Below are 14,695 nucleotides of genomic sequence, written 5' to 3'. Positions count from 1 at the left end.
AGACATTTATGAAGACACTTGGTGCTGTGGAAACTTTTGTATTGCTGTGGGTGAGCTGGAGGTCACCAGCTTATCCACGGTGCACCATTACCACGGAGGTTATTGCCCTGTTGCGGGTCTAACATTGGACTCTTCATATTTTGAAAAAGGAGCGACAGCTATTTCAAAGATAGGATCACGTGCCTAGGTGGCTATTAGATGAACATCATTGAAACAGTTATAATCTGACAGAACCATAGGCATTTAGAATAATATTGGGGGCATAGGGTATCATTTAAAGGGACATTATACACCAAAATAAATATAGGCTTTAAATAAAGCATTAGGTGTAGATAAAATTTGCAGTTGACATTCATTACCTATTTTGCAGATGACTCTCCTAAAGGTGGAAAAAACATACAGGGTGTTTCACTGAATATGAATATGTATGTCCTGTACTCTAATCACTGAGCTATTGTTTTCTCCTAACTCCATAACTAATTGCCTACAGCCAGGGCTGCCACTAGAAATTTTGGCATGTGCAATTTTTGACCAAGTGACTAAAACGTATATGCACTTTATTCTTAAGGGTAGTCAAACTTGGAAATGTTGTAAAGGTAGTAACACACAAACACAGAAACACACAGACGCACATAAGGATTCACATATAGACACTCTAGCAGACACAGAAAGAAACACAAACAATCTCAGACACAGACACCGACACTCAGCACTTGTTTACATTGACCTGACAAGTAATGAGGTAGACTACAGTTTTTCGAAAAAGGAGATTAACAAGACAAAATATGGAGTTCTGATTATATTTTTGTCAAGGAAGTGGCCAACTATATGATGAAAACAGCATGCAGTGGCTGAAACTTATGTTTCAGGGGAACCTGAAACTATGGGGTAGATTGCAGCATCCGCTGCTTGATAAATCTACCCCTATAAGTTAATAGATGGTTGGCAAGGACTAAATAGAGGAGTTAGGAACTATACATATTATTCAGTGGCTCATAATTCCTATTCTATGATCGATTATATTCTTATTAGCCACATTTTTAGCCCTTTGATATCTGCAGCTGCAATTACCCAAAGTATATGGTCAGATCATTCAATGGTCAAGCTCTCCCTAAGAGGTTTCTTTGACCCATGAAGTGCTAGATCATAGACTTTAGATCCTTCTATACTTAAAAATGAAATTATTTGCCAAAAAATAACAAAGCTTATTAGACATTTTTGGTCTGACAACAAAGATTCTATGTAAAACCCTTCATTCGTATGGGTTGCTTTTAAAGCCTACATAAGGGGAGTTTTAATCCAAGAAAAAGCTACCATTAATAAAATTAAACATAACTAAATTTAGCAAAAAGATCAGGAAATAGAAGAGCTCCATTAAAAACATATTGAAGTTAGATCTAATAAAATAGCTAACATTAAACTAAAAAAAGAACTAGATAAATTACTTAATAAGGAAGAAACAGCCTCTATAAGAATCCTAGATGCACAATACTTTATCTATGCAAACAATCCAGATCACATGTTAGCCAGGAAAATCAGAAACATAACTAAAGCAACCTTGATCCTTCAACTTTAAACACAGGAAGGAAAGGTTACTAACAATCCATTACAAATAGCAAATACATTTGCAGCATTTATTTACTGACTGAAAAAAGAGCACAAAAAATAAATTCCTTTTTAGTTTACTGTAATTTGCCTACTTTATATGAAGAAGCCAAAGATTGCCTAAATACCCCAATTACACCACAAGAGGTAGCTACAGCTATTAAACAGTTAAAATGTTCTAAAGCCCTTGGCCTAGATGGGTACTCAGGGGGATTTTGCAAGAGATTCTCTTCTGAACTGATCCCACATCTAGTCATATAATTTAATCATATACTAAAAGGAGGTTAAATTCCACCAGATCTCCTAGGATTAGTGTAGTACCTAAACCAGGCAAGGATTAATTTAATTGTAAGAATTACAGGCCCATTTCACATATCAACCAAGACCTTAAACTTGTTACTAAAATTGTACAAACAAGATTAAACCCTCACATGCCTAATTTAGTATCTCCTGATCAAGTGGGATTTATAAGGGAATGGAAAGCCCTGGATAATGTACAGAAAATAATAGATCTGATAGCTTATACAACGAAAGAAAAAATGTCTTCTCTGTTCCTTTCTTTGGACGCAGAGAAGGCATTTGATAGGGTCTTATGGGACTATATGTTTCTGGCCTTGGGTAAATTCGGCATAGAAGGTCATTTTTTAAATGTGCTACAATCAATATATAGTAAACCCACTCGATTTCTTAGGATAGCGGGTTATCAATCACAATATAAACATATACGCATTGGGACTAGACAGGGTTGCCCGCTCTCACCCTTATAATTTGCATTATGCATAGAACCATTAGCCACAAGCATTAGAAATCACCAATATATATCTGGAATACAAGAAGGCAAAACAACACACAAGCTTACTTTATTTGCAGATGATATAATCCTAACAATAACTAAGCCTTTATTGTCCTTACCACCATTATATGAATTGTTTTCAAAATTTGGAGGCTTGTCTGGCTATAAAATTAACAACGACAAGTGTAAAGCAATAAAGGTTCACTTACCTGAACAAAAAAATGATTAGCATATAAACTTTGACTTTAAATGGACAGCTATAGCAATTAAATATTTAGGTATGACATTGCCTAATAAATTGAAGAACTTATGTAAACTCAATTATTTACCTATGTATTCTCATTCAAAGAAAGACATGAAAAAATGGGCCATGTATAACATTTTGTTCTATGGGAAAATTGTTGTCATTAAAATGGTAATATTACCGAAACTACTATACCTTTTTAGAGCACTCCCTATTTTGATGCAGAAAGCTGATATTAGGGACATGCAGAAAAAAATTTACTAGAATTTGTTTGGTCCTATAAACCAGCTAGGATAAATAGGAAAACAATGTTAATGTATAAAAGGGCGGGTGGACTGTGGGTTCTAGACTTACAAACCTACTTTAATGCAGCTAGATTAGCACAAACCACATTATGGAATTACAGATGCAAGGCATTAGCATGGGTACAATTAGAGAGTGAAATTATTAACCTCACACACCAATATATCAACTACATATCAAAAAAAGATGGGACACACAATTGAATTACATATATCGCAATTGCACATACTGTTAAAATGTGGGACAACCTAAAAAAACATAATTTATGTAAGAACTTACCTGATAAATTAATTTATTTTATGGTGGTGAGAGTCCACAAGCTAGTTCAGATATACATTCCTACCAGGAGGGGGCAAAGTTTCCCAAACCTCAAATGCCTTTAAATACCCCTCACACCTCACTCATACCTCAGTTTAATGTATAGCCAAGTTAGTGATGTGTAAAAGGAGTAAAAGCATTAAAAAAGAGGAACAGGATAAATAATGTGCTTTATAAAAAAAAATCATAATCCCCAAAAAATGGATGAGTCTCTTGGACTCTCACCACCATAAAATAAATTAATTTATCACGTAAATTCTTATATAAATTAGGTTTTCTTTAATATAGGTGGCGAGAATCCATGAGCTAGTTACTGATGGGATATAATACCCAAGATGTGGAAGTCCACAAGTAACTATAGAGGGAGGGATAAAATAAAAACAGCTATTTCCGCTGAGAAATTAAATCCCCAAAAATTATTGTTTCCTTAAAAATTCAAAAAACTTAAATCATAGGCACTAGAATCAAACTGAGACAGCTGCCTGAAGAACCTTTCTAACAAAAGCTGCTTCCGAAGAAGCAAAAGCATCACAATGGTAAAATTTAGTAAAAGGTATGCAAAGAAGACCAAGTGGCTGCTTTGCAGATTTGATCAACTGAAGCTTCATTTTTGAAAGCCCAAGATGTGGCAACTTATCATGTAGAATGAGCTGTTATTCTTTGAGGCGGAGACTGCCACGCCTCCAGATAAGCTTTATGAATAAGAAGTTTCCACCAAGATGCCAAATAAATGGCAGAGGCTTTCTGAACTTTTCTGGAACCAGAAAAAATATCAAATAGACTAGAAGTCTTTCTGAAATCTTTAGTAGCAGTAACATAATATTTCAAAGCTCTTACCACATCCAAAGAATGTAAAGATCTTTCAAGAGTATTCTTAGGATTAGGACACAAGGAAGGAACAATAATTTCCCTATTAATGTTGTTAGAATTCACAATTTTAGGCAAAAATGTAAGTCCGCAAAACAGCTTTATCTTGATGGAAAATCAGATAAGGAGACTCGCAAGAGAGAGCAGACAATTCAGAAACTCTTCTAGCAGAAGAGATAGCCAAGAGGAATTACAATTTCCAAGAAACTAATTTAAAGTCCATAGAATGCATAGGCTTAAAATGAGGAGCCTACAAATTCTTTAATACCAAATTTGGACTCCAAGGAGAAGAGATAGATATAATAACAGGTTTGATACGAGTCAAAGCCTGTATGAAACAGTGAACATCAGGAAGATTAGAAATCTTTCTGTGAAATAAAACAGAAAGAGCAGAGGTGTGTCCTTTCCAAGTATTGGCAGACACACCTTTATCCAAACCATCCTGAAGAAACTAAAGAATCCTAGGAATTCTAAAAGAATGCCAAGAATAACCAGGTGTGGAACACCATGAAATATAGGTTTTCCAAACTTTGTGATATATTTTCCTTGAAACAGGCTTACGAGTTTGTATCATAGTTCATAGTGTTAATTACAGAGTCAGAGAAACCTCTATAACTAAGGACTAAGCATTCAAACGGGCCTTGAGAGAGAAGGTCTGGTCTTAGAGAAAGTGACCAAGGTTGGCAACTGGATATTCGGACAAGATCCACACACCAGAACCTGTGAGGCCATGCTGGTGCTATCAGAAACACATAAGATTGTTCCATTATGATCTTTGAGATCACTCTTGGAAGAAGAACCAGAGGTGGAAAAATGTAAGCAGGTTGGTAAAACCAAGGAACTGAGGATCCCTGGACCTGGAGAGGTATCTGGGAAATTGCTTGTTCAGATGAGAGGCCATCAGATCTATGTTTGGAAGACCCCACATCTGCACAATCTGATAGAATACATGTGGATGGAGAGACCACTCCCCCGGATGTAGAGTCTGACGGCTTAGATTATCAGCTTCCCAATTTTCTACACCAGGTATATGAATTGCAGTGATTAGACAAGAGTTTGATTCAACCCAAGAAATTATTAGAGATACTTCTTTCATTGCTAGGGGACTGCGAGTCCCCCCTTGATGATTGACATATGCCACTGTTGTGACATTGTCTGTTTGAAACCAAATAAACGGTTCTCTCTTTAATAGAGGCCAAGCCTGAAGAGCTCTGAAAATAGCACTAGGTTCTAAGATAGATTACCTCGCAAGGATTCCAAACTCCTTGTGCTGTCAGAGACCCCAAACAGCTCCCCAACCTGTGAGACTTGCATCCGTTCTGATCACATTCCAGGTAGGATGAACAAAGGAGGCCCCTTAAACAATAAGGTGATGGTTTATCCACCAAGTCAGAGAGAGTTAAGTGTTGGGATTTAAATATATAAGATGTGATATCCCTGTATCCCTTTGAGTATAATCCCTGCACCATTGGTGCAACATGCAAAGCTGCAGAGGTCTCATATAAAAACTAGCAAAAGGGATCATGTCCGATGCTGCAATCATGAGACCTAAAACTTCCATGCCCATAGCCACTGAAGGGAATGTTAGAGACTGAAGGTTTAGACAAGCTGAAACCAATCTCAAACATCTCTTTTCTGTTAGATTCATGGACACTGAATCTTTCTGGAAACCTAAAAAGGTGAACTTTGTCTGAGGAATCAAGAAACTCTTCAGTAAATTGGTCCTTAAACCATGTCTTTGAAGAAACAACAGAAGTTGTTTCGTGTGAGATTCTGCTAAATGAAAAGATTGAGCTATTACCAATATATCATCCAAATAAAGAAACACCGCAATACCATGCTCTAGGGCATCTAGAACTTTTGAGAATGTTCTTGGTGTTGTTGCAAGGCCAAACGTAAGAGCAACAAATTGGTAATGCTTGTTTAGAAAAGAGAATCTCAGAAATCGATAGTGACCAGTATGAATCGGAATGTGAAGGTAAGCATCTTGTAAGTCTATTGTGGACATAATGTGACCTTGCTGAACAAAAGGCAGAATAGTCCTTATAGTCACCATCTTGAAAGTTTAGACTCTTACAAAAGATTTTAAGTTTTCAGATCCAAAATTGGTCTAAAAGAATTTTCCTTCTTTGGTACAATGAATAGATTTGAATAAAAAACAAATCCTTGTTCCTGCTGTGGAACTGGGACAATTACCCCTGAAAGTTCTAGATCTGAAACACATTTCAGAAAGGCTTGAGCTTTTACTGGGTTTTTTGGTACATGGGTAAGAAAGAATCTTCCCAAAGGAGGTCTTATTCTGAATCCTTTTCGATACCCCTAAGAAATTATATTCTGAATCCACTGATTTTGGACAGAGTCTGTCCAAACTCTTTGAAATAGCTTTAGTATGCCCCCTACCAGAAGAACCGGCTTAAGGGCTGCACCTTCATGTAGGTTTAGTGGCAGGATTTGGTTTCTTATAAGTCTTGGATTTATTCAAATTCGGAGATGGTCTCCAATTAGAGCCAGATGCCTTAGGGGAAGGAGTGGTTTTCTGTTCTCTATTCTGATGAAAGGAACGAAAACAATTGGGAGCTTTAAATTTACCCTTAGATTTCTTGTCTTGGTGCAGAAAAACTCCCTTCCCCCCAGTAACAGTGGAGATAATAGAATCCAATTGAGAACCAAAAATATTTTTACCTTGAAAAGAGAAAGATAATAATCTAGTTTTAGACACCATGTCAGCATTCCAAGATTTAAGCCATAAAGCTCTTCTAGTTAGAATGGCTAAAGACATGGATTTGACATTGATCTTCATAACACCAAATATAGCATCACAAATGAAATGATTTGCATGTTGAAGTAAAACAATAATGTTAGATAATTCAGAATCTGAAGACAACTGCTGTGCTAAACTATCCAACCAAAAAGTAGAAGCAATACCAGCCATAGATATAACAGGTCTAAGAATATAGCCAGTATGTAAATATTCACTTCTTAGATAAGATTCAACTTTCCTATCTAAAGGATCCTTAAAAGAAGTACTGTCTTCCATAGGAATAGTAGTACGTTTGGCAAGAGTGAAAATTGCCCCATCAACTTTAGGAACTGTTTCCAAAAGTTCTAAATTGGCCACAGGTAAAGGATACAATTTCTTAAACCTAGAATAAGGGTTAAAAGAGGTACTAGGCTTAGACCATCTTTAGCAATCACATTAGAGATAGCATCTGAAATAGGAAATACTTCAGGAGTAATAACAGTAGTCTTAAATACAGAATTTAGATGATTACTAGCTTTATCATCAGATGATTTAGTCTCCTCAATACCCAAAGTAAACAAAATTAATTTAAAAGAGACCGAATATATTCTAAAAAAACAAAACTATTCTTCTTCTAAATGAGTAAATAAGTTCAGTTTATTAAGACAGCATAAACATCACAAACAGAGTAGGAAAAACGGCCTAACACTTTTCGGCTGTGTTACACGCCGTATTCATAGGCCATAAAGTTACAACACTCTGGGGCTTCTTAAATAACCCTCTACCGGTGCCTATCTAGAGCTTTAACGCTTTCGCTCCCTTTGTCAAAATTAAGTACCATATTGGTGTATCTTGATCCACTTTAAACAAAAATAAAATAAGAATATACACAAAGGACAATAATAAATCTGTTTTATCCCTCAGCAATAATTCTTTCATTCAGAAAAGGGTTATTTAAACCTTAGCTTATTAAAAAAATTGTCAAAAGCAAAATGTCCTTTCATCTCAAACAAATAGCATATATGTGAAAGAAACCAACAAAAGCATATGTAAATATGCATCAAACAGTCCATATTACTTATATATAGTAGTAGCAAGTATTGCAAAACATTTATAATATGCACCTTTTTTGTTATACTGTTGGATATATCTTTTAAACTAAACACACATAATACCCTATATATTTACATAGGGGGATTGCTTTTTATTTCCATTACTTTCAATATTAAAAATTAGAAATCAAACGAATGATAAAGAACGCAGAGGGATAAGACTTACCTAGATAACATTCAATACAATGTTTAATTTATACATCCAATCAAATGCTTTTTTTATAGGATAAATTATAACCAGGACTTTCTGGACATTTGACCCATGTCATACCTCTGAAAGTGGTATAAAGTATTTAATGGTTATCAGCTTATTGTATTAGAATTGCATATACTCACTTCTAAATATTCAAACCTTGAAATCAATCATTCCCAAAAATGAATAATATCATTCTTGGAGTTAAATCTATCTGGTACCTGAGTTTGAAGTCTGAATATCCAGAAGACCTCCTGCTTTCTCAGGCTATGCAATCTGTCACCTCCTGACTGGTTTTCTGATTACCTCAATTGCATTCCATACGAAGCTACAGACATCTTGGCTATGTGTAAAGATGAAATGTTTGGCTAGAGCTGAACAAGGGTTTTTATTCTTTCCGTGTTCTGACATCCCTCGTTGTCATGCCAATATACTGTCCCCTACATTGGAATACTCAATCATATATATCACATATTCAGAGCTGCATTTTATACATCCTTTGATTTGAAAGGTTTCTCCTGTACTGTGTGACCTGAAATTTTTAGTTACTATGGCATGATCACAGGCTTTACATCTTGTACTTCCATATTTAAAAAAAAACATTGACAGTTAGCCATGAGCTTCTAGGTCTTGTACTCTTACTTTTGAGCATACTCAGGGACAACAAACCACTAAGGGTTTTACCTTTTGTGTAGACAGATCTAAATCCTGTTTCCACCACTTTCTTTAAAGCTGTATTACTTTTATTGTAAGCAAGTTGTCCCTGTCCATATTATCAACCTCACTGCCATTTTTTTTCAATCATCTGTTTGGGGTATCCTTTCTTCCTCATTCTGTCAGTTAGCTCTTTTTTTGCTTTTCTATAATCTGTTTGTTCTGAACAATATTTTTTTAGTCCTATTAGTTGACCTTTAATTATCCCCTTGGTGACATATCTGGGATAGTTGCTGGAGGCATGCAAAAATGCATTCCCTGCTATTGGCTTATGGTTTTCCCTTGTCCACATCTCCTCTTAGTTAAACATCCAAGAAGTTGTCCTTATTCCATTCATAAGTTACCTTTATGGATTTGTCACTATCATTCAGGAAAGCTACAAATGCAGCTGCTTCTGCTTCACTTCCCTCCCATACCAGGATAAGGTCATCAATAAACCTTTTATAAAGTGTAATAGCCTTACTAAAATGTTTTCTATCATCGTAGATAAGGGCACGCTCCCACCACCCGATAAAGAGCTTGGCATAAGAGGGGGCAAACTGTGCCCCCATCGTTGTGCCCTGTCTCTGAAGATAGAATTCATTCTAAAACATTAGATAGTTGTTCTCAAGCAACAATGTAATAACTCTCACAATATATAGTTTAAAGTTATCATCATAATCAGTACCTTCATCTAAAAAGTATTTGATGGCCTTCAGGCCCAAGGAATGAGGAATTGTGGAATATAAGGAAACCACGTCTATAGTCAGCTAACTATGGTTTTCCTTCCATTTAAATTACTTGAAAATATTTAGAACATGAGTAGTGTCTTTTAAATGGCTCACTAAACCTAAAACCAAGGGTTGCAGGATACCATCTACCCGCTCAGATAGTGGCTCCAACAAAGAGCCTATACCAGACACAATCAGCCTGCCTTTGATGTTATCCAGGCCCATGTGTATTTTAGGTAGGTGATAAAAAATTGGTGTGACATGGTTCTTAACATATAGGCATTCAAAAAGATCTGTCTATAAACCCATCGATAAGGCCATCATCTAGTAAAGAGAGCAATTCTCTCTGGATTTGCTCCATAGGGTTACATGAAAGCTTCAAAATGATCATTAAGTTGCCTCAATGCTTCAGAAACATACCAGTGTCTATCACAAATAACAATACTGTTTCCTTTATAAGATTTTTTAATCACAATTTGGTCATTATCCTGTACGGATTTCAATGCCTCTTTCTCTTTCATAGTAAGATTATGTTTTTGTGTTTTAAGTGTCTTTTTTTTTTAAAATCAATTAAATCTTTTGTTATCCTTTTTTGGAAAAGCTCTAACTGTTTACCCCTAGTTTGTGTGTAGTAAAATTTAGATTTTACTCTCAATTTCTTTCTTGGTTCAAGGGGTGACTCTAGAGTTTTCTCACTTTCAGACATAAGATCTTGTAAATTTAAAACTGCACATTCATCCTCAAAATTTAAATTCATATCTTTTGGAATACCAGAATAAGCAATCTCAGTATTTTCCCGTACTGAACCAAAATGTTTTTTGAGTGTGAGGAGGCGTACAAATCTGTTCACATCTAGTATGGTTTGAAAAAGGTTAAAGTCATTACTAGAGCAAAAATGTAAGCCATAGTTTAAAACCCTCAGCAAATATATTCTATCTTAAATAAAAAAGATGATTTGTCTATATCTGTCTCTGACGTGGCATCCTCTAAATCAGAGGAAACCCCATCAGTAGAGAATAATTCTGTATGCTGAAAGGCAGAACTTAATTCGCTAGGTTTAGGAAAATGTTGCAAAACCCTTTTACGTTTATTTGAAGGTGGAATAGCAGTCATTGCCTTCTATATAACTGCAGCAATAAAATCTTTAATTTCTGCAGGAATGCTATGTACATTAGACTGAGATGGAATAACAGTGGGTGCATTTGTACTCATAGATATATTATCAGCATTTAACAAATTGTCAAAACAAGAGCCACATAATTGAGCTGAAGAATTTGGAACAGCTTTTTTTACAACAAACACACTTAGCTTTAGTTGATATGTGTTCATGCAGCTCAAATCCTATGGTAACAGAGGCAGGTTCAGCTTGAGACAAAAATGCAAAAAACTAAATTTGAATTTTTTTTAATTAATTCTGCAAATTTATATCCATGCTCCTATATATGATATATATAACAGGCTTAAGAGAATGGGAAACTGATTAATAAAATAATGTTGCATTAAAGCTCTCTAAGCGTATTCTGAGAGCACTGAATGAGCTGGGGGCGGAGCTTAAAACAGCAAATTTGGCAAGAAAATGTTGGCGCAAATTTCTAATACACCTATCTCTCTAAAAAGCAGGTAAGAATTTAGTTTGTATATACAAAAAAAATAAATGTACCTAAAAAAAAGTCTGAATGGATACTTTTATTATACTGCATAAAATGTGATTAGCAACATTTCATGAGACTAATATAATATGTAGCATCCTAATTTATAAATACATTTCTAGTTCCAAAAAAACCCCTGTATGATTCATAGACTCTACCAAGCTTGACATTTTGCCACTAATTAAAGTCGCTAAAAAAGAGCTCTGAATTACTGACTCAAGGCATGTATACAAACAATATTTAACAACTTTACTTAAAAAGTGCCCAATTCATAGCTGCGTGTGTCTTTTATAATAAATGTATATACTTACCGTGTAAGACACCCATCCACATATAGCAGGCAGCCAAACCAGTACTATATCAGCAGAGGTAATGGTACATATTATTGTCGATCTGTAAAGGGAGGCAGAAGATGAATCCCTGCGACCAATTTACAGAGAGCCTTATGAAAAGCTTTCCCATAGGCAAAAACATGGTATCATCAGGCAATACTACCTTCACACCCCTCAGACAAACACTGGGTTTCAATATGCTTAGAAGCGCCTTTCACTGAAGAAATCAAGTACATCATGCTTCACCAAAGTTTTTAAAACTGAGGTATGAGTGAGGTGGGAGGTATATTTATAGGCATTTGAGGTTTGGGAAACTTTGCTCCCTCCTGGTAGGAATGTTTATCCCATCATTAACTAGCTTGTGGACTCTCGCCACCTATATGAAAGAATTGAAATTTGATTTGTTATCTAGGAGTTTGCCAGCTACACCTTTAATTACCCTGTCAACTAATATTAGGAACACAGTTAGTAATATCTGTAAGAAGTCTTTATGTAGCTTCCTATTTGCCTTCCAGTTAGTATGTTTTTTTTAAGTAATGACTCACTTATTTTCCAGGCCAATATCCGGTAACCAAACCATGTCAGGCGGAACACGAACAATATCAATGTCTTCATAGTCTGATGCATTCCATGTCAGTCTGTAATCTGTCCATTCCTTAAAGAACCATTAAATATAGTAGAATTGCATAACTAACAAATGCATAATAAAAATACAATGCAATAACACTTACTTTGAATTTCAGACGAGCTGCAGAAATTTCTTTACTGACAAATTTAAAAGTTTTGTTTTAATTCCCTGTCCCCTATATCATGTGACAGCAATCACCCAATCAAGGACTCGAATACGTATATACTGTAAACTCTTGCATGTGCTTAATAGAATCTGGTGCCTCTGAAACTATGCACAAAAAAGACTGTTACTCACATACACAGCGGCACAACCGGAGTGCCCAACTGAGCTGTACGGGACCAAAAGAGTCACCCGAAAGACTCGAGGCAGAACGCCCACACGCCAGCGTCAGGTCACGTGGACAGGAGCACCAATCACCACAGCGGGGATCTCTCAGGGGGAAACGGTCATCCAGATAGATACAGTGTGTTAAATAAAGTTCACACTTTTTAACATTACTTGCTCTGTTTTTATTTAGTAATTGTTATATACGATTCTATGGTCCTATCCTCTCAACCTTGTTGGTTCCTGTGTGTTGCCCTTGTGAATATCCGGGCCCACTGATTTCTGGATATCCCCTGAGAGATCCCTGCTGCGGTGGTTGGTGCTCCTGTCCACGTGACCTGACGCTGGCGTGTGAGCGTTCTGCCTCGAGTCTTTCAGGTGACTCTTTTGGTCCCATACAGCTCAGCTGGGCACTCCGGTTGTGCCGCCGTGTATGTGAGTAGCCATCTTCAGGGGGGCTCTTCTGCTATTGTTTGTTGTCTCCATACGTTATCACCCTTTGTGGCACCTCTTTTCTTCCCTGTTCTAACAGGATTTACCTCATCACATCAAACTTCCAAGAGCGCTGCCGGATTTTGCTCATCTATCTAACATACACCAGCGCACCTCCCTAGAATTTAAGGTTCTAGCTATACTGGACAAATAAGACTGTACCCAGTTGTATAAATAGAAATAAAGTGAAAAGTATATATATATATATATATATATATATATATATATATATTAATTGCATGCTCTTTCTGAATCATGAAAGTTTAATTTTCACTTAGCTAGTAAGAAAAAAAGCGTTAAAATCCTACATACCTTCCTCTTAACGTATATTTATATCTTATAAAAGTACTTACTAGTTGCACCCAAACATTGGTTGTTAAAGTTTCTTGTTTTTCATTCTGAAATAAAAAAATAATAATATATATGTAAATAAATTAGGTCGTCTAAATGATACAGGCATGGGTATGAGTGTGTACAAACAAGCATAGAACATTTACAGATATCCAGTATATATGGTTGCCAACCCTCCCTTATTTCCAGAGATCTCCCTTATTTGCCCAAACTTTTAAAAGATCTCATGCCTCACTTATTTATCTGCTCTTAGAACATTTTTCTCCCTTATTTTTTTAGAACATTTAAAATCTTTATTCCAAACATTTAGCACTGTACTCTTGTACTCTTATTAAGTTAAAGGGATACTAAACCCCAATTTTTTTCCATAATTCAGATCAATTCCATAATTCAGAGCAATTTTAAGCAACTTTCTAATTTATTTCTATTATCATTTTTTCTTTGTTCTTAGGGGAACCTAAAACTATGCGGGTAGATTGCAGCATCCACTGCTTGATAAATCTACCCCATGGTGTCTAAAGGCTGGATTTTCCAGGGGTCACATTACATTTTACTCAAACTTACGCTAAAGATTAGTCCTATAAATAAAATTATATCGTAATCACATTTTTAGTTAAAAATAAGGTGACCAGTCTGTCCCTAAATTTAAAGGGAAATTTGGGACACCAGTTTAGCTGTTACGCACAGTCCAGATTTTGTGAAGCATTCTATGAAAATTTGTTCTATGATACTGCTCTGAGTTACTTGATGAAATGGTCTGAAAAAAAGCTTTCAGGACTTGGAATCCTACAGCTGGGTAACCTTGAACAAAACATCTTCATGGGAGGACATTGAGAGAACATCATGTCTTGTGATTAAAACTGACTGAAAGACAAAATGTATGCTTACCTGATAAAATAATATCTTTCCTGATGGTGAGTCCACAAGCCATTATATGGAGGATTAAAGTCCAGTCCACTAGGAGCAGGCAACACACCCAACATAACAGAGCTTTTAATCTCTCCCACTTTCTCATGATCCTTCAGTCATACATGGCTAAGAGAAAGAAGAAATTTAGAAAAGTAGGAAAGATAAATCAGGGTAAGTGCAATGCAAACTGGTGCTGCTGCCAACTTTATAAAAAAACAATGGCGGGTCTTGCAGAATCTCGTCATGAAACAAATGAATTTATCAAGTAAGCATGGTTTCTTTTATAAGATGGTGAGTCTCCATGAGCTACTACATGTGAGATCCTATACCTAAGATGTGAAGTCCACAAGACCACCATGAATAGGGCGTTAAAAAAACAGTTAAGGCACATATAGGCACTAAACAGGC

At 35.9% G+C, this 14,695-nt stretch overlaps 1 protein-coding gene across 1 annotated transcript in view; it reads right to left on the bottom strand.

Moving 5' to 3' along the window:
* Positions 1-14,695, bottom strand: part of CHRNE (cholinergic receptor nicotinic epsilon subunit) — a 194,087-nt gene that overhangs the window by 124,181 nt on the left and 55,211 nt on the right. Inside the window, exons 3-4 of the mRNA XM_053718322.1 lie at positions 13,381-13,425; positions 12,126-12,235 (exon numbers count right to left, since the gene is read on the bottom strand). Of these exons, the coding sequence (XP_053574297.1) occupies positions 12,126-12,235; positions 13,381-13,425 (155 nt within the window). The remainder of the gene's footprint in view (positions 1-12,125; positions 12,236-13,380; positions 13,426-14,695) is intronic.

Source organism: Bombina bombina, chromosome 6, assembly GCF_027579735.1.
Source record: "Bombina bombina isolate aBomBom1 chromosome 6, aBomBom1.pri, whole genome shotgun sequence".
Classification (NCBI taxonomy): Eukaryota; Metazoa; Chordata; class Amphibia; order Anura; family Bombinatoridae; genus Bombina; species Bombina bombina.
Note: the sequence above shows the minus strand (reverse complement) of the source record. Positions and strands in the feature narration are given on the sequence as shown.